Genomic DNA, 21,640 nt, shown 5'->3' with positions numbered 1-21,640 from the left:
ATGAATAGTTTTAGGTTGTGGAACGAATCATCTGAGTTTCCATTATTTCTTATTGGGAAATTCGCTTTGATATACGAGTGCTTTGGACCGTGAGCATGTTTCTGGAACAAATTATGCTCGCAAACCGAGGTTCCACTCTATAAATTTAGATAGTCAAGTACTATTATAAGGCGAAAGCTTACATCCCTGATATGAATGGAAAAAATTACTGAGTTCATTTAAATACTTGTGTTTTTAAAATGACTTTGATAATTGGAGATCTTTTAAAAATAATGTTAACTTTTAACTAAATCATACAGTAATTTTGTTGTCCTTTTTCTCTAAAGGAATTAATAAAGACACGAACCATTTCACTTCCCACATCCAGAAATTTGGCTCGATTTGCAGAAATGGAGCTAATTTTAGCGGAGCAGGAGAATTCACTTTCTGTATTTGCAGAAAAGCTAAAAAGAACAACAGCAGAACTGGATAAGCAGAAGCAAATCACTTTTGAAAAAATAAAAGAGCATGAGAAACAGAAATCCAAGTAATTATTTTGGCATTACCATTTTCAAAAATCCATACATTCTTTAAAAGTTTTTGAGGCATTAATTCATTTGGTAAAATGTCTAAGAGTGACGCAGATACTGCTTAATAGTTTCATGTGATAATAATTGCTGGAAGTTGCCATTGAGTTTGTGACTTCATTAGCGGTGCCAATTCTCAATTCTTCAAATAATATTTTTTAATTTATTCCCTACCCACTATACAAATGCAACACAACTTATGTTGTTTGAACATTTGGGTCATAATCCCAAGACAGACTAATTTGTAATTATCTTTAATATTCTAACAGTGGATTTAATATTATTGTCATCTATATAAAGTTATAATATTGAATAAGGGGGTAAATGAATACATTTTCTCTTATTTCATATTTCCACTAGAACAGCATCAGATCGAAGTGAGGTATATTTCTGTAACTGCGAACAATTCAGAAAAGGATAAAATTACTATGGTGCTAAATATTCTTTTGTTTCTTTATTATATTCCAGGGATGTCCAACTCCAATCCTGGTGAGCAGCAGTGGATGCAGGTTTTCATTCTACCCCTTTTTCCTAATCACTGACCAGTTTTCACTGCTAATTAACTTCTTTTCCTTCACTTTATAGCCTGTTTTTAGGGATTCAGCCCTCTGAATTAATTATTTTCTTCATTAAATGGCAGCAAAACAGAAATGAGAAGCAAGCTAACAGCTGACCGGCTAAACTGAGGATTTAAACTCCAACCAATTTCATTCCAAACAATGAATGAGAAGTCGATTCTTGCTGTTAATTAAACCCATTATTTAATTCCATGGCTTGTTGCTGCTCCCATTCTGCCACAGCAGACATTTCCAAAACTGTTGATTTTCTGTTTTTTCTAAGACCACCGTCAAAATGTCATAGTGACCTGAGAAATCAACCTTATTGAGACCTTCATCTTTCTTTATTTTCAGATATTGGGTGATGGACAAAGGTGAGCTGGTCAGGTGATGGCTTGTTTTATGTCTCATTATTGTTTAGCTGCTAATTTAAGCAAAAGTAGCTAATTAGCAGCAAAAAGTGGTCACTAATTAAGAAGATGGTTAGAATGAAAACCTGCAGCCATTGTGGCCCTCCAGGCCTGGAGCTGGACACATCTGTACTCTGCTTGTTAACTTTTATATTGTTGTGAGTACTGTTTTATGCAATTCACACCACTAGCTCCTGTGAGCTTCTTTCATTTTTAGTTCATTTTTAAAAGTTTCCACGCAAGCTCCCTTGGACAATTTTAAAAGTAAACGTGGCAGAGATCTTGGTTTTTCTTGAGGGACAGAAAAATGGCCACCTCATTGCAGCAGATGGTACACAGCATATTAGGATTATTCACCAAAATTCAAAAGACTACTTGAAACATGACATTTAAGGATAGTCAAAACCAGATTCCACACTTTAATTTATTAGTTGCTTTAGCACAATGCTCTGCTGAAGCCTTCACTAGGTTTTCACAAAGTCTAGACACTGTGTGGTGATCACAGCAATCTTTTATAGAATGACTATGATGGCGTCACGATGTGCAGACACCACATACATAGCAATGTTTACATTTTCTTCTTTGGCTGATGCCTTTATCCAAGGCAACTTACATAATTTATGGAACAATTGTTTACACTGGAGCACAGACATGTCATGTGACTTGCTGATGGACAGACATGTCAACAACAACATTTATTTATATAGCACATTTTCATACAAACAGTAGCTCAAAGTGCTTTACATATTAAAGAATAGAAAAATGAAAGACATAATTATAAAAAATAAATCAACATTAACATCGAATAAGAGTAAGGTTCAATGGCCAGGGGACAGAAAAACAAAAACTCCAGACGGCTGGAGAAAAATAAAATCTGTAGGGATTCCAGACCATGATACCGCCCAGTCCCCTCTGGGCATTCTACCTAACATAAATGAAACAGTCCTCTTTGGATTTAGGATTCTCACGGAAAGGCTTGATGATGATGATGGTCACGTAGACTTCTTCCTTTTAATCCGTCCATCATTGTTGGAGCATCATGAAGCTTTGAGTAGGTGGAGGTGGCGCAGGCCACCACCACAAAGAAACCGGAAAAAGAAACAGAAAAGAGAGTAGGGGTCAGTAACGATTTTAGAGCCACCATGAATAGTTATTATGATGAATTGAGCATACAGAGTATCAGGATTAAGTTAAATTACGATTAAAATGAAGTTATAAAAAGGCCATGTTAAAGTAATGTGTTTTCAGCAGTGTTTTAAAGTGCTCTACTGTATCAGCCTGGCGAATTCCTATTGGCAGGCTATTCCAGATTTTAGGTGCATAGCAGCAGAAGGCCGCCTCACCACTTCTTTTAAGTTTTGTTCTTGGAATTCTAAGGAGACACTCATTTGAGGATCTGAGGTTACGATTTGGAATATAAGGTGTCAGACATTCCGATATATAAGATGGGGCGAGATTATTTAAGGCTTTATAAACCATAAGCAGAATTTTAAAGTCAATTCTGAATGACACAGGTAACCAGTGTAGTGACTAAGACTGGTGTGATGTGTTCTGATTTTCTTTTCCTAGTTAGGATTCTAGCAGCTGCATTCTGCACTAGTTGCAAACGATTTATTTCTTTTTTGGGTAGTCCTGAGAGGAGTGCATTACAGTAATCTAGTCGACTGAAAACAAACGCGTGAACTAATTTCTCAGCATCTTTCAGTGATATAAGAGGTCTAACTTTACTTATGTTTCTTAAGTGAAAAATGCTGTCCTAATGATCTGATTAATATGTGATTTAAAATTCAGATTACAGTCAACAATCACCCCTAAGCTTTTTACCTCCGTCTTGACTTTTAATCCTAATGTATCCAGTTTATTTCTAATAGCCTCATTGTATCCATTATTGCTGATCACTAAAATTTCAGTTTTCTCTTTATTTAACTTGAGAAAATTACTATTCATCCATTCTGAGATACTAGTCAGACATTGTGTTAGTGAATCAATAGAATCGGGGTCATCAGGTGCTATTGATAAGTACAGCTGTGTGTCATCAGCATAGCTGTGGTAGCTCACGTTGTGCCCTGAGATAATCTGACCTAACGGAAGCATGTAGATTGAGAATAACAGCGGACCCAGGATAGAGCCTTGTGGAACACCATATTGGATATCATGTGTCTTCGAGTTGTAATTCCCACAACTAACAAAATATTTTCTCCCTGTCAGGTAGGATTCAAACCAATTTAAGACACTGCCAGAGAGGCCCACCCATTGACTAAGGCGATTTCTAAGAATGTTGTGATCAATGGTGTCAAATGCAGCACTCAGATCTAAGAGGATGAGAACAGATAAATGGCCTCTGTCTGCATTTACCCGCAAGTCATTTACTACTTTAACGAGTGCAGTTTCTGTGCTGTGATTTGTTCTAAAACCTGACTGAAATTTATCAAGAATAGCATGTTTATTTAGGTGGTCATTTAACTGCATAATGACTGCCTTCTCTAGAACTTTACTTAAGAAGGGCAGGTTAGAGATGGGTCTAAAATTTTCAAGAGCCGAGGGGTCAAGATTATGTTTCTTAAGTAGGGGTTTAACTACAGCAGTCTTAAGACAGTCTGGGAAGACCCCAGTATCTAGTGACGAATTTACTATGTCAAGAACATTATCAATTAGCACGCCTGATACTTCTTTGACTTGCTGATGGTCACACAGTGTCAGCAGTGCGGTTTGAAGTCCAAAGCCCTAACCACTACACCACACTGCCTGCATTGTACAGCAGACTACCTACCCGAAGCTCCCAAATGACGGCACTCGTGAAACCAACACACATACAATGGAGACAAAAATGCCCAAATCATCAAAGCACCAATAAAATAAAAACAAGCAACTAATAATATATAATAATCTGTAATAACAATAAAAAAAACATAAATAATGCATACATGACATCTGTAAAGTGCATGTATTGTATCTACAATCTAGGGCAAATTTGAGTTACTTTTGCATAAATGGCCTTAATTGCATAAATAAAAACATCCAAACAGTATTAAAAACAGTGTTCAAAGAAATAAAATGTATAATCTGCAAGATGATGTAGTCTGTAGCCATAACATCGATACAACTTCATTACCAGGCCGCTACAGGGTCCACTAATACTCAAAAGGAGTTTTTTTTTTAATCAGCTCTATAATTAAATAGAAAGTGATCAGATCTATGAGCTAGAGCTAGTGATGAGCCTTGCTGCAGCATTATAAAGAAAATGTGTTTTAGTAATACAGCAGTTTTAACAGCCTAATACTGAAGAATTTTAGAGTCAGTTTTCCTCTTCATATTACTTAGCATAGTGCTTCCCAAACTCGGTCCTGGGGACCCACTGTGGCAGCAGATTTTTGTTCCAACCAAATTCTTCTTCTTCTGACAACACCTGATAACACTCAGCTCATTTAATTACCTCATATTTTTTTCTCTTATTCTACATTTAGAAAAGAATAGCAGCATGAGTTTTACATTTATAAGACATTTAGAAATATTTCTGCTTTTCTATAGATTTAAATGATTAACTGTCTTTTGTTAATGTCATTATATTTTGCCCTTTCTCTGTGCAGTTCTACTCCGTTGTGTCTTATTAATGACAATTAAAAACGAGCAGAGCAGACACGCTGGCAAACAACACTGAATCATGAAAGGCTGCAACTACTTTAGCGTCAGACCCACTAATTAGTAAATAATGGATTAATTAAACAATTAGAACACCTGGAAATGTAGAATGAAAACCAAGATGAAAATACTGTTAAAAAGAAAAAAAATACATTATTCTCATATAACAGTTTGGTACATTTTAATATATATATATATATGTATACATATGTGTATATATATATATATATACTAGGGGGCTTTGCCTCCTGCTCGCTTCCCTCGCCAACAGGCCAGCCACTTTGCGTCTCTGCCGCTTGTGTATGTTTATTTCACTTTCACCAAATAAAAAATCTTTTAATTCTCGTAGATACGCCTCTTCATTGGGAAGAAAACACTACTTTTCCCTGATGAACACGAATTAGATGATCTACATGTCTCCGACTTAAAGTTTACAGCCAAACAATATCTACATACTTTTGTCTTTGTCCATATATTTGATCTCTTCGTTGTTCTGTTATTTCACTGAGTAATAATTTCCATTTGTTTCAATCTTTACTATCATTTTTTGAGACTTTTGAATTTTAGTACTTTCATTATCTCTAACCTGCTCTGCATGTTTATTGTGCCAACGTTTTGGAATTCTTTACGACGTTCTACTTTGTCATCTACTCTTTGTCTTTTATTTCTGACCCTGGGTGCTGTTAAATCTCTTGGCATAAAGTCTCTCTGAAAAAGTCACGTTTTGTCCCAGGCTAAAAAGTCTCGTCCCAGGATTTTTTTATTATAATATCCAATTAAATAGTCCAATTAAAAACAAGCTGGTTGGAACAAAAACCTACAGCCACAGTGGGTCCCCAGCACCGAGTTTGGGAAACACTGACTTATTATTTTAAAATTATAAGACTTTGGTAATAGGTAAGTGTTGTTTGTGAGCTGCTGTACATTAGCCCAATAATGTTACGTCTACTTTTTCTCAGAATATATGTAAGCTTTGTTGTACTGTTAGTTTTATAGGTGCCTTATTCATTTGATAACACCTATTTAAACTGAGATCTGAAATGGTCCTATTAACAAGGGGATAATTACATTTTGAATGCTAGAAGCAAAAGTTATAAATATCATTGATGAGTGTTAGAGTAAGACCTTTCACAGTCAGGAAAACCAGAAGCTTCTCACTTTTTGGTGATATTTAAACTTCATCATTGAAAATAACTTTCTCCCTATACTTCATGATGTGTCTAAAAGGATCTTTCTCTACCTAAAGCAATAAATTGGTAATGTTGATGCCCTGGTAATACTTAAATAAACTGTACATATCAGTGCTGCATGTATTTATCTCAGTAAAGCAAAATCTGCAGGGGGAATTTTAGCTTGTAGCATATCGATTGCTAATAATCATGCCAAATGTCATTTAAACTGAATAATTCATTTGAGACCCTGACTAAAGGAATGGCACATGTATTTTTTAAAGCAAAGTGTAAGTCAGAAAATCAATATCAGACCCTTTACTTTAAATTATTTAATTATACAGAGCTACTTTATTTGCTAATCAGTTTACATTTAACAGACAACATTTTCAAAGCCTTTGACATGAAGGGACTGGCTTTGCTAAATGTTATGCTCAACAAAAAATTAAATAGGAAAATTTGAAATATCCCTTTTAGGTAAAATACTGAGTAAACTAATTTTGGCATTGTATGTGTGTGTTATTTGTATGTATAAAAATGATTTCAGATTTAATTATTTCATCAACAAATTAACATTTTAAGATATTTCTATTTAATAAATTCCTTTGAAAATAGTACAATTCTGAAAATCTGGGCTACTCTGTAACATAACAGCGGGTGTGTTACAAAGGTTGTAGATTATCTGAATAATGTTTCCAATTCTTTGAATGATTTCCTTTATTCTGTATGTTACCTAATATAGACATATAAACAATTTATTTGTATTTAGGCTTGAAATAAGTCATAGGAATGAAGTAACAAAACTGAAAGAAGCAGCAGCGGAACTTCGTAATTTACTCTCAAAGGTGGACAAAGAGATGCGCTATTTAAAAGATGAACTGGAGGCACAAAAAGAAATAAATGCCAGGACACCCCCTATTTCATTTCAGTCTTTGGTGGAAAGGCTTAAAAGTCAGTTAGCTGTTAAAGAAAAACAGCAAAAGGTAAGGTAGGTTTTCAATCACAACAAAGAACAAAAGATAAGGTTCCATATCTTTTCTGATGTTTACTTTTTATTGTTAAGGAGCTAAGTAAAGCATTGCAACAACTGAGATCGGAAATGACAGAAATTGCAGAACAACAAATAATTGCAAATGAAGCTCAAAAAAAAGAAAACCTTAACATTCAGCAACTGGTTGATAAGCAGACTATGAGGATGAAGGTAGAGTACACTTACAAATTTGTCAATATTATATGGTGTTTGTGGTGATGTCAGTCCAAGTCAGTATGAGTAATTAAAACTACAGGTATCTGTGTTTCCTATTCTAGTGTCACAGGTTCTCCGGCCTTGTCACTTCCCTGACATGGCTGATAGTAGAGGAAGCATATGCACTTGCTCCCTTAGGGGTCACCATTTTGATGGAATGCTTGTGATTCTTATACTTAATATTATTGGTGGATCTACTATGAAACTAATGAAGCTTTAGCTTTAGAGTCCCTAATCCTGGAGGGGGCCCAGAAGCGACTTTAGTCCATATTGCTTAAATTAAATTAAATAAAAACAAAACTGTGTTGATCTGTCGTGGAACAATCCCACTGAAGTTACCCCTAGTTACCCAAACCTTCTTGCAGGTTGTGACGGAGCCCCAATAACAATTCAAAAATGTAGGTCTGCCACTGCTTGATGCACAGTATTGTAGGCAGCCATCTTGTACAGTGGCTATCGCCTCATAGCCCCGAGTACCTGCTGTCTGGTCAGTGTATGTCTGGAGTTTCTATGTACGCCAAATGTTAGTGTGAGTTTTTATTGAGTAATCTCCTCAATAAATCTCCTGCAGCATAACTAAAACCTAAAATATATATGATGTAATGTGTTTAAAAATAAACCACACCCATCACTTAGATGCAAACTGGCACACAACGATATAATAGATAGATGCTAGAAAAAGTGACTAGCGACAAATTTTTAAAAAATGAACAAGGTGGCGATCGTCTGTTTTGTGTTCTTAAGTGAAAGTGTTTCCACGTTACATTTTGTAAAAAACAGATTTCATTCACAGTTTTTTCTGTAACTTTTGGATCAATGTCATACCGTGTTTCATGTTTTGTTTCGTATTACAACACCTTCACATTGGTGTCCTGTCACTGCACATGTGTCAATTGAAAACTTATCAGACACAGTCATATTTAAGAGTGAAGGAGTTAAACAATCTGTATTTTAACCCAACCAACCATTGACAGTAATCTTTTTACTGGAGTGAACTCTAAAGGCTTCATTTTAAAGTACCAAAAAAGTTGTCCTGTACAGTAAAAGGCTTAATCTAAACAGAAACATCTTCTTCTGGACTACTACTGGGTTGTGATAATCGTGTTTCACATCAAGAGTGGTAGGTACCTAGATAAGCAATATATTTTTCATTTGTTAAGGAATGAAAGGGAAAACAACTGTTATTGACAGATTATTTTTAATTAAGTCACATACAGTAGTGCTTGAAAGTTTGTGAACCCTTTAGAATTTTCTATATTTCTGCATAACTATGACCTAAAGCATCATCAGATTTTCACTCAAGTCCTAAAAGTAGATAAAGAGAAACCAGTTAAACAAATGAGACAAAAATATTATACTTGGTCATATATTTATTAAGGAAAATGATTGAATATTACATATTTGTGAGTGTCAAAAGTATGTGAACCTTTGCTTTCAGTATCTGGTGTGACCCCACTTTGCAGCAATAACTGCAACTAAACATTTCTGGTAACTTTTGATCATTCCTGCACACCGGCTTGGAGGAATTTTAGCCCATTCCTCCGTACAGAACAGCTTCAACTCTGGGATGTTGGTGGGTTTCCTCACATTAACTGCTCGCTTCAGGTCCTTCCACAACTTTTCGATTGGATTAAGGTCAGGACTTTGACTTGGCCATTACAAAACATTAACTTTATTCTTCTTTAAGTATTCTTTGGTAGAATGACTTGTGTGCTTAGGGTCGTTGTCTTGCTGCATGACCCACCTTCTCTTGAGATTCAGTTCATGGACAGATGTCCTGACGTTTTCCTTTAGAATTCTCTGATATAATTCAGAATTCATTGTTCCATCAATGAAGGCAAGCCGTCCTGGCCCAGATGCAGCAAAACAGGCCCAAACCAAGATACTACCACCACCATGTTTCACAGATGGGATAAGGTTCTTATGCTGGAATGCAGTGTTTTCCTTTCTCCAGACATAGCGCTTTTCATTTAAAACATAAAGTTCTATTTTAGTCTCATCCGTCCACAAAACATTCTTCCAATAACCTTCTGGTTTGTCCATGTGATCTTTAGCAAACTGCAGACAAGCAGCAATGTTTTTTTTGCAACCCTGCCGTGCACACCATTGCTGTTCAGTGTTCTTCTGATGGTGGACTCATGAACATGAACATGAGCCAATGTGAGAGAGACCTTCAGTTGCTTTGAAGTTACCCTGGGGTCCTTTGTGACCTCGCCGACTATTACACGCCTTGCTCTTGGAGTGATCTTTGTTGGTCGACCACTCCTGGGGAGGGTAACAATGGTCTTAAATTTCCTCCATTTGTACACAATCTGTCTGACTATGGATTGGTGGAGTCCAAACTCTAGAGACGGTTTTGTAACCTTTTCTAGCCTGATGAGCATCAACAACTCTTTTTCTGAGGTCCTCAAAAAATCTCCTTTGTTCATGCCATGATACACTTCCACAAACATGTGTTGTGAAGAGCAGACTTTGATAGATCCCTGTTCTTTAAATAACACAGGGTGCCCACTCACCTGATTGTCATCCCATTGATTGAAAACACCTGACTTGAATTTCACCTTCAAACTAACTACTAATCCTAGAGGTTCACATACTTTTGCCACTCACAAATATGTAATATTCGATCATTTTCCTCAATAAATGACCAAGTATAATATTTTTGTCTCATTTGTTTAACTGGTTTCTCTTTATCTACTTTTAGGACTTGAGTGAAAATCTGATGATGCTTTAGGTCATAGTTATGCAGAAATATAGAAAATTCTAAAGGGTTCACAAACTTTCAAGCACCACTGTAATCTCTCTCTATGTAAAATCCAGCATCTGTCTGTCTGTCTGTATGTCGGTCCGCTTTTCACGAGAAAACTACTTAATGGATTTAGATTGGGTTTTTTTCTATCATTTTTTTCTATAATTTGCTTGAATGTTCCCAGTTGATTTTGTGCTTGTGGTACCAATTTATTTGAGCAAATACAAGAAACACGCAGTGGGCCAAGGGGAGTGGGTTAGGACCCTCCACACTCACATGCCAGCCTCTGCATAGCTAGGAAACAAGAGGACTATTTAACGGATTTAGATCAAGTTTTTTTCTAGAATTTGCTTGAATATTCAGGTTGATTTTGCAACTTCTGTTATCACGCTAAGAATCATAGCTCACTTGCAGGGGAGATATATTCACACTAATCCGAGATAGAGGCTGCGGGCCGAAGGGAAGGGGGAAGCGTGACATCAGGAATAGGGAGCAGGACAGGGCCCTCCTCACTGTCCTGTTTCACTACTACACAGGCTTATTAATCATCTTTTTTTCTACCATATGTCTTCCTGAACACATCAGTCAGAGAGAGCCTAGACTTTTTCTGTCTGTTGTCAATCCACACCCGTTGAAACTTTAGTTATTTACCAAGGTACTCATATGAATGAGGCATGCCAAACTTGGTTGAAATCAGATAATACCTTTGTTATGTCACAGTTTCCATTTTCACCAATTTCAAATTTAAATATACTGTATAAAGTATATACACATATGAAGACAAAAGAGCTCTGAAGCTCACACAATTTAAAGAAAAAAACTCTTCAATATATAACACTGATGTTATAATGCTAAACTTTAAATATGTTTATGTCTGTTATTTATCTAATTTTATATTACTAGTTATGCATGGATAACCTACAAGAACAGCTACATACTGAGAGAGAGAACCTGCAAATAAGTAAAAATGAAGAAATCACATTAAAATCACAGATGGAGGACATAAACATAGAGCTGCAGAAAACTCAGATGTGTTTAAGAAAAGTGGACGCTGAAAGAACAGATTTACTCAGACAAAATCAAGAGTTAAAGGAGAAGATTAAGAAGCTCAGTTACAACACACAGGTGAAAATTGCACTTTAGAGTTTTTACTATGTGTATTCAGAATTAGGAATAGATTGCTGTAGTAATGCGTTGTAAATGATGTTATTTATTGTAACTCTCACTTTGCTTTATTGTAATGTTCGCTGTTCTTTTAACACTACTGTACCTAAGGTTTTGGTACTATACCTAGGCAAGGAATTAATAAACTAAAAATAATATCCTTTTTATTTAAAGAACACAATATATAATCCATAAAGCAAAATACAGCAGTCAACCTCCAGCCAACTCAGAGTGCTCTGTATGGCTAGAGACATCTACAGTATTTAACATGGTTCTTCATAGTAAATAAAAAAGAAAATTTCTGCAGAGGCTTGACATGCTTACGCTGCAATTACAATAATGAGATTTTGCCAATTTCTGAAAAAAATCTGAACACATCCCCATAAAAAATGTGATATTTTCCAATTTGAGGTAATATAGAACATCATTATCCCACTGAGCTAAAGCTTATATGACCTTCATATAAGAGCACAGCATTGATCTGTTATTTATCTGGATAGTCCTACATGGCATCTTTAGCTCTGTTTTGATATATGATATATTAATATACATATACTCATACATATATATACTGTACATGCAATTGTCTTCCCAAAACAGGTGAAGTATGAGAAGAAGAAAACATTATATTAATCAAAATAAATATTACAAGAAACACTCAGACTACTGGTTTTTTCCTTGCATTCCCTTTTTGGAGTTTACTGTCTAACGCAGACATGAAACATCCCACTTGCAGTTTGTTCTAATTCAAGATTTGATATACCAAACTAATTTTAAAAATTGTAGAGTTATTCTTTTTAATTTTACTAGTTTCCTCTGGGCAGTTGTAGATGTGGTAGTGACCATCCACAATAACTTTGAGGCTTTCCAGGATCAAAAACCATTTATTTAATGTTCACATTTCACAGGCAACTGTTTAAAGTCAAAATGCTATCCTCTTTCTAGCCAAGGAATATGAAATTACATGGAGCTGATTTTGTAAAACAAAATCTCCCTATTCTCTCTAATGTGAAGTAGCATGTTTCTTTATTCAGGAGTTTGTCAAATCTAAGCATAAAGAATCTTGGGAGCAAAGTTCTAGGAAGGCAAATATATACTTATAACTTCTGTGGTTTACTTTGATGTAATTTCCAAGGATTTTATATTGAATTTTGAAAAGAATTTCACTGGATTACTGGATTCTGTTGTTTCCAATAGACCCACAAGTCCACAAATATTTTCCTTCTTTATTTATCATCAGACTTAAAAAAATTGTATGGAGTGTTTTGCACTTCTGAAGTAGTTACTTTTTCACTAGCAGTGTTTATATTTGATCCAATTAATCTATGTGGGTCATAAGTATATATTTTAAATACTCAAGTTGAGCTTCTAATACTTTCATTTTATTCTGTATTTTGTTGATTTTGTTGCTTGTTTTACTATTTACATTACCTCCCATTTCTTAAGTTTTTTCTTGGCTTTACCTTGACACAATCATATAAGCATTCCCACATTCTATATCTCCTTGCACAGATCATTCACATCTTCTGCAGTCTTCTGTTACTTTTGTTGATTACTTTCATATCTGGTCACAATTGTCAGATTCATCATGTCATGAGCATTCACCCTATGACGTTCCACTAGCTCCTCTGGTGCCATGACATGGCCAGTTGGCATCAGTGCAAGCATGACATTTGTGTCTGAGATTCACACTAAGATGACAAACAACACCCTGGTTTTGCTTTGTGGTGTGAATGTGATGGGCCCTCATTTCTAACCATGCTTGCTGATTTGCTGAGGACTGGGATAAGCATCTGCTGACCTGGAACCCTGTGCTGTGGAGGAGCTTGGCTGATCAGGCCCGATCCTCTTGATTGACCTGCGACAGGCCATGTCACATCACTAATTTTCACTTAGACCTCAGCATCTCTTTGGAGGTATTTAACTTTTCTTTAATATAGTATTCTATACAAGATTTCGGAATTTCCACCAGGATTCATGAAATCTCAAATATAAAAGACAATAGGAAAATAACAACATTCTTCGTGAATGAATCCTTCCTGAAATGCTTACATTTTCAGTCAATTTATATTACTTGTATAAGGAGATAAGACATACTAAACTACAATCACAAATTCTGATAGATACTTTTAATTTTAAATTGTCATGTTCTGTCTAGAAATGTATGTAAATGTCACATTTTACCTTGCTTGCTTTCATAATGCATCTTTGTCTATCCCAGAGTTAAACCAAGAACAAACTGGTTGTCCTGGACTTAATGAAATGTATTCTATTTCATGTCATTGGTTTTTTCAGGTACAGTCCGATGCCAGAAGAAAACTGCATGCCTTGGAGCAGCTGCAGAAGAAAGTGAGGACATTAGAAGCTGAACTGGCAAGCAAAGGCACATCGGTGCATGTGGTTAAAAAAGCAGTGAAAGAAGATCCGGTGAGTAAGTGAGCAGCTATGAGCTGCAAACTTTAAAACAATCTTGACCAAAAATCGCCATTCAGCCCAGCAAAACTTGTCAGTCCCATCCGCTTAATTCTGCCAAAATAATATCAAGTCTAGTAAGGGTCCGTAAAGTTTGTACGGGACTAATGGTTGATATTGTGTTTATAGTTTAAGCAGATGATAACCAAAACAGAAAGTAGTATTTTTTAACTAACATTAACTCTTTAATGTAAAATTAAAAATAAATTAGAGGTGAAATCAAACAAGGGGACACTGCTCAGTTCATCAATCTGATTTGTTTAACAAATGCCAAGTTATCCCATTATTTAATTCAGCTAGTCTTTAAAAGCCACCCTCCTTATGTGTTCCTGTACACTATTTTCACTACTTATCATTTCCTTATGCTCGATAGTGTGTCCTTTGATCTAGGGATGTGTCTTGTTGCCATTCTCTGCAGCTACTCGTGTCTTTTTTGAGGTCTAATGACCAGGACTACACACAGTGCAGTTTCTACAGTTTCTTTTAATGCCCTTAGTACTAGGGTGTTGTACCATGTTAGCCATTATGGATGTAATGAGAAGTCAAACAATATGATGCCTTTTATTGGCTAACGAGAAAGATGACAATATGCAAGCTTTCGAGGCAACTCAGGCCCCTTCTTCAGGCAAGATGTAATAATGCCCTTTAAATTGATTTGGGGAGATTACGTAAGTTAAGATTTCATTACAGTGTTTTCATTTATTGTGCACCTTTCTTCAATATAAGGCCTTCATAATTTTCACTTCTATCTTCCTATAGGGTACATTTTTGTTTCTTTTAATTTCTCTCTATTATAAAAAAAATCTTGGAGAGGCAAACTAGGGAGACGAGACATGATCTTCTCAGAAGACAATTTGAAGTCCCACGAGAGACACTTTAACTTGCTCCCAGCTCTTAAAACAATGACAAGCGACACATGCAGCTTGCAGCAGATGATCCGACCACTTCTCCTTGCGTGTGTTCAGCCACCCTAACCCCCCCTCTTCACAACGTGAGCAGCAGAGACACGAAGTGGCAAAAAGGACAGCGGCTGTACAGGATTTAAAATGACCGACGGACAGCGTGACGACAGCTGCTCCCCCTTCACAACACGAGCAGCGTTATACATCCTGCAAGAAAGAGATTTAACCACGCCCGGGGCTGGAAATAAAGGACAAATATTGTTTTTACAACGTCATGCGAGACAAGGCAGTGAGCCATCATTTAAAACAAGTCCTCGGACATCTAACCTAGCAGTTGTTGGATTGCTTTTGGAAGACACACATCATGTGCTCCCAGCTCTTAAAACAATGACATACGACAAGCAGAACAGGCAGCTCGCCAGCAGCAGAAAGATAGCAGATGATCCGATGGCATCTCCTTAGCATGCGTTCAGCCACCCCCTCCCACCTTCACAATGTGAGGAGCGTTATACGTTCTGTGAGAAACAGATGCAACCATGCCCAGGGCTGGAAATAAAGGACAAGTATTTTTTTTACAATAGTTTTTAAAGTAAAAGTGAAAATAATGCATATGTAACAATTCCCATGAAAATAACAATCTCTTTAAATTGTATATCTGGTAAACCAAAGACAGGGGTGGGCGAGCAAAGCAAACAGTTGGCAGAGCCCCCTAGTCAAATAAAACTTTGTACATCTCTATGTTAAAAGTCTCTTTTTAGGCATCTGTCCAGTCTTAGACCTTATCCAGGTACATTTGAACTCTTTTTGCTGCATCTTCAATATTTCCTCTCCTGCTAATATTGATTGTGTCAATAGGTCTGCAATTCAGTCTTCTCCCAGTTGGATGTGTTTTTGTACACCCACTAATGCGAGGCAACCTTGACTACATGCCAAAACCATCTTATCTGTCTCCTGTTAATGAAGGGAAGCCATGAAGTGCAACCTACTGTTTGTACTGACGGAACTGATTCATTAACTGATTTGTGCAGCACAGCATATGGGTGCATAACAGAATGGCATTGCACCCACCAGCCCTATACCATCTCCTTCTATATGCATATAGACAACACAGTCCATCAGAAGACAGGCTTCAGTCTCGAAAGGGGGTAAGGATGTGAAGGACCTGAAAGTGCCTCTCTGCAGGTGAATGTGTTTTTAATTTATCTAGAAAAAGTAATGAAAACAGTAAGTATTAACTAGTCTAACTAGGAAAACGAGAGTTACTTGCAGCAGGTGATACCTTCAGTAAATGTAAAATACAACCTTGTGCCTAATTCTGTGGGAATACAAATAAACTGGAGTCTTGCCTAGGCTTTTGTTGCTGCTCCTTCTTTGTAGATTTATGAAATTCTTATTTGATCACTTTTGAAAATGAAAGTTAATGTCTAATTTTTGAAGCAAAGATTTCACTTCTGCAATGACAAATTAATGCTAATATGAAATATGTGGACCTGTTCTTGGAAATTTTGACTTGTGTGTTGCATAAATAAATCCTAAATCTTTAAACAATCACATCAGGTACTATCAGGAGAATTACTGAAGTAAATGTACAACGGCTTCCACGTCCCAGAATAACCAGGGATCGCATACTGATAAAAAACTGTTAATGTTAGATATTGTTAAACAAAATGAACCCCCTCCTTCAAACTAAAATGAAAAATCATAAATCTTGAGTGCCTAGGAACTTCTTCTGGTGATTCTGGTATTTTAATCTTCTTCCTGACATATTCAATTGATCTCCTAAAAGAATTTAGAATAATCACTTGGCCATAAGTTTATCACTCCCAATAACACAAGGAAGAAAAAGGAGCCTTCTGTACTCTCTGTGGATGGACTTCTTCATAAAACCAATACTTAAAACGTCACTTCTGTGCCTTTCTGAATTCTGTCTGTCTGCTGGTAATGAGTGTTTAATGTTCTTCCAGTGAAACCCCTTGATCTAAGATGGTATTCGCTTAGACTCCAAGAAAAATAATTTTAAAATAAAAGAAGACAAATAATAGAGCGGCATGGTGGCACAGTGGGTAGTGCTGCTGCCTCGCAGTTAGGAGACCCGGGTTCGTTTCCTGGGTCCTCCCTGCATGGAGTTTGCATGTTCTCCTCATGTCTGCGTGGGTTTCCTCCCACAGTCCAAAGACATGCAGGTTAGGTGCATTGGCAATCCTAAATTGTCCCGTGTGAGTGTGTGTGTGTCCTGCGGTGGGCTGGCACCCTGCCCAGGGTTTGTCTCCTGCCTTTGGCTGGGATTGGATCCAGCAGACCCCCGTGACCCTGTGTTCGGATTCAGCGGGTTAGAAAATGGATGGATGGATAAATGGATGATGGATGGAAGAAGACAAATAACCTCTAACTGCTCTTTTTCCTTAAAAATTCTTATAAAAATCATCAAAGTCCCAACATTAAGTTATAACAATTTGCATCAATGTTGATATCTTTTCTCTAATTTCTAATCAGTGTAATGCTACCTTGATAAAAGTATTAATTTCTATACTGATTGCGTGCTAATAAAAATCATGATTTTTATAGTCTCACAAAAAGTGTGGAGGCCTTTAGAACAATCGCAATCAAGATTAAGGGTGGGTCTCACAATACCTGCACATTTTGAAAGTGTGAAAAATGATGTGATATTTCACTGTATCTCTGTTTTGGAAAGCATGCTAACAGCAGCTAATCTCATCAGTATTCACTGGTTAGCCTGTATTTTTATGAGCAATGGGACTACATTACAGATGCTAGTTTGTTAAAAGTACAAACACGCAATGCAATTCATTATAGAAACAGGACATGTGAATTTCTGGGAAAACTGAATTTTTTAGTAACTAGGGGGCTCCATCCCCGGGTTTGGTTTACCATATATACAACTTAAAGAGATTATTATTTTCATGGGAATTATTACATATGCATTATTTTCACTTTAAAACTTTTGAAAAAACAATACTTGTCCTTTATTCCTGGCCCTGAGCGTGTTTAAATCTCTTTCTTGCAGGATGTATAATGCTGCTCGCGTTTGGAGGCAGTTGAACGCACGCTAAGCAGATGCCGTTGGATCAGCTGCTGTCTTTTTGCTGCTGCTGCTGGCGAGCTGTGTGTTCTATTTGTCACACTGCGCATCGATCATTTAAAAGCCTGTGCGGCAGCTGTCCTTTTGCCACTTCGTGCCTCTGTCACTCGCATTGTGAAGTTGGGGGTTTTGGGGGTATTTGAACGCATGCTAAGGAGAAGCTTTCAGATTATCTGCTGGCTTGTTGCTGCTGGCAAGCTGCGTGTTCTGTTTGTCGCACTGCGCATCGATCATTTAAAAGCCTGTGCAGCAGCTGTCCTTTTGCCACTTCGTGTCTCTGTCACTCGCATTGTGAAGGGGGGAGGTGGGGTTGGCTTAACACATGGTAAGGAGGAGCTGCATGTTCTGCTTATTGCTTGTCATTGTTTTCAGAGCTGGGAGCACATAAAGTGTGTCTACCAAAAGCATTCTAACAACTACTAGGTTAGATGTCCATGAACTTGTCTAAATGTTGTCTCCCTGCCTTGTCTCACGTTACATTAAAGTGTCTCTCGCAGGACGTCAAAATGTCTTCAGAGAAGATCATGTCTCGTCTCCCTAGTTTCCCTCCCAAGATTTTTTTTATAATAGAGAGATATGTTGATTTGAATTCAATCTGAAATCAGTTATTTTCAGATATTGTGCCGTTATTAATTTAGTGCTCATCTAATCTCATTCAGCATTTGAATGGTTGTTATTTATAAGTGTTACACTGTTGCACAAAAATAGTTTATTACAGATATTGTGTGTCTTGTTTGTTTACGAGAGTTAATTCTAATAAACTGTCTTTCAGGAACCAAAAGAGGAAGTAATTCGATGGGAAGAGGGCAAAAAATGGCAAGCTAAAATTGAAATTATGAGAAACAAGCTGCGAAGCAAAGAGAAGCAGGTGGAATGTCTAAAAAAGCAGCTTTGTACTACGAAAGATGAATGTTCAAGGTGAAGTTAACAATGAGTATTCAGAAGTGTTTCATTTTTAAAATGAAATTTCTTAAATGGAAAATCTGTCTGATCCCAGCTTGTTTTTAGGTTTAGTTTTCTGGTTTGCAACTTAGCAGAGCCCCAACACAAGGGATGACCATACTATTTGGAGACCGACATATTAAAATAAACACCAGTAAATTCAGTCAATTTTAAATTTTGAACATATTGTATATACACTTGTTTTAACATGTACAACACTTTTCTGTCCCACTTAGATAAAATATATTAATTTGCTTTTTTTAACCATTCTTTTGCAGCTTTGATGTAACCCCTCCTATGGATGTAGCTTTTTATATTGGGGAACAAGGGATAGTCACTCAGTGCAGGTCTGAAGAATTGAATGGGTATGGCGTCCCTTTGAATCCACAGTTTCACTGAAACCCTTTGCAACCCATGACTGACTGGTGTAAAACAGCAAAGCCAACCTCTTGATCAGTTTCGTATGCCTTTCCAGGCATATAATTAATATTGATTACACCAACATCAGAAAATTTGCAGTGATCTTATTTGCACTAGATTTGAACTTGAGTTTCTTTGGTGTATTAGAATTACCATGCCTCCTTTGTTTCATTCCATCTGAACTAGTGTGGTGCTGAGATGTCACCCATTGCATGGCTGCACTCGGGCTCTAATCTGGGAACCTGAGTTGGTTTGTCATGTGGTGGGTGTGGCAATGCGCTGAATCAGTGTGTGCTCCTAACCTCCTTCTCCTCCTCCATTGTTTCAGTTGTTGTTTGGGCTCAATAGTAATGTATCCATGTTTCATCCTCTGTGATGAAACACTCCTTAAATTTCTTCTAGTCCAAATGAATTGGCTTCCCTTTGGACCATTGGATGCAATAATGATATATTTCAACAGTCAACATTCTGGAAAGCCAATACTGTATTCCCAAACTTTGCTCTTATTTTACTCCTCATATACTGTAGTGCCCATAGCTAATTAGTGTCAGCTATTCTTTGATACTCCATTATGATTCTCTCCATTTTCCTGACATGATGTTAAACACAGCCCAGATCTTGATCATCATGGTGAGATGACATACCAAGGCAAAGATCTACTGATACTTGATTTTGGGTTTTTCAGCCTTTATGTTGTTTAAGAATCCATAAATGCTAGAAACTTGTAATTCACAAATGTGAACAGTAGCTGACTTTTGGCAAAATTCATAACCAGCATTATGCAATACAACGTCCAGGTTCTGGCTCAGAACATCTTGATTTATTCCCTCTTTATGTCTATTGCTATTATGATATCCTCCTGGTTTCCTGAAACCCTGTATTACCGTATTAGAATAATCAGGTTAAAAAGTGAAAGAGTGAATAGATGAAATAAAGATATGAAATAAAGTCTAATGCAGCAATTTTCAACCTTTTTTGTCTCATGGCACACTTAAATAATTGCTAAAATTCTGTGGCACACCAAAAAATATACAGTTTGCCGATCTGAAAAAATAACAATAGTAATTACCTACCCTGTTTCCTCCAAAGAGGTTCTTTATAAAACTATTTATTTATGATACTTTTTTAATAAAAAAAATAATACTCAAAATTATCAGGTGTCTTTATTTGTATTATGAGCAGGTGGCACAATGGTAGCTCTGCTGCTTCTCAGTAAGGCAATCACGGATTTGTCCTCCCTGCCTGCTTTTTGCAAAGCGCCTTGAGTAGTGAGAAAAGCGCTATATAAATGTAAAGAATTATTACTTTTATACGTGTATAAGTGTGCTCAAATTCAGCTGCGGTGTAGTGGGGAATAAATAGTGATACTAGATGTGCTTGACAATAAGACATGTTCATTGAAATAATTACACAGAACGATGCGCAGGCAACATACACATAATGTGTATATTACTGAAGTAAATGTTCATATTAATTCATTCTACAAAATAATTTTTTGTATACACATTTTTAATAAGTTGAGACATGTAAACTGGTTATAAATGCCTGAAATGATACATTTATTGCTTATACTTCACATATATATATTGTGAACTTGGACCCGGACACAGACAGACGGACATCATATTGTCACCACATACTGTTTATTTACAATATTTACACAAATAAGTCACGTGCACAAACCCCGGTGCCTCTTGCACCGATGCCCCAATTGTCCAGGCCTCACAATCCTTTGTGCCTTCCTTTCCAGGCCGCCTCCAGTCCTCTCTCCAGCTCTGTCCACTTCCACCCGACATCCACCAATGACCGGAGGGAGGCGGCCCCTTTTATAGGAACCCGGATGGGATCCAGCTGCTTCCCGGCAATCTCCCGCGGACACACCCCCGTGTGGCGTAAGTGCCGGCTGCGCACCCGGAAGCCGTCCGGGTGTCCCCTGTCGTCTTCCCCCCAGCACTTCAGTGTGGCGGAAGTGCCGGGCTCCCGGGATAATAAGGCACTGGGGCGCCGCCTGGCGGTGGCCACGGGCCGCTACAGGGCTGGGCTTCCAAGCCCTCTACCCGAGGCCTCCAGCATAACCAGGACAGACGCCCCCTCTCGGTCTGGAGGAGGCACAAGCCCTCCTCTGGTCCTCCTGGGCGTCCCGGCCGGGCTCCAGCCCCAGCCGGGGACCACAATATATAATATATATATATATTATTAAACAGATATACTGTATAAATCATATAAAATGGTATAAAGTTTGTGTCATAGACTTTTTTCATTGTATTTCTTTATAGGTGTCATTAATTAAGGTGTGAAAATCGC

General features: G+C 37.2%; 1 protein-coding gene across 1 annotated transcript in view; it reads left to right on the top strand.

The window, feature by feature from the left end:
- The window catches only part of LOC120534593 (centrosomal protein of 290 kDa-like), a 155,850-nt gene that overhangs the window by 114,506 nt on the left and 19,704 nt on the right, over positions 1–21,640 (top strand). Inside the window, exons 32-37 of the mRNA XM_039762182.1 lie at positions 327–526; positions 7,111–7,324; positions 7,405–7,542; positions 11,240–11,461; positions 13,796–13,927; positions 18,747–18,892. Of these exons, the coding sequence (XP_039618116.1) occupies positions 327–526; positions 7,111–7,324; positions 7,405–7,542; positions 11,240–11,461; positions 13,796–13,927; positions 18,747–18,892 (1,052 nt within the window). The remainder of the gene's footprint in view (positions 1–326; positions 527–7,110; positions 7,325–7,404; positions 7,543–11,239; positions 11,462–13,795; positions 13,928–18,746; positions 18,893–21,640) is intronic.

The sequence above is a fragment of the Polypterus senegalus genome, chromosome 8 (assembly GCF_016835505.1).
Source record: "Polypterus senegalus isolate Bchr_013 chromosome 8, ASM1683550v1, whole genome shotgun sequence".
In the NCBI taxonomy this organism is placed as follows: domain Eukaryota; kingdom Metazoa; phylum Chordata; class Cladistia; order Polypteriformes; family Polypteridae; genus Polypterus; species Polypterus senegalus.
This window is presented reverse-complemented; position numbering and strand designations above follow the sequence as displayed.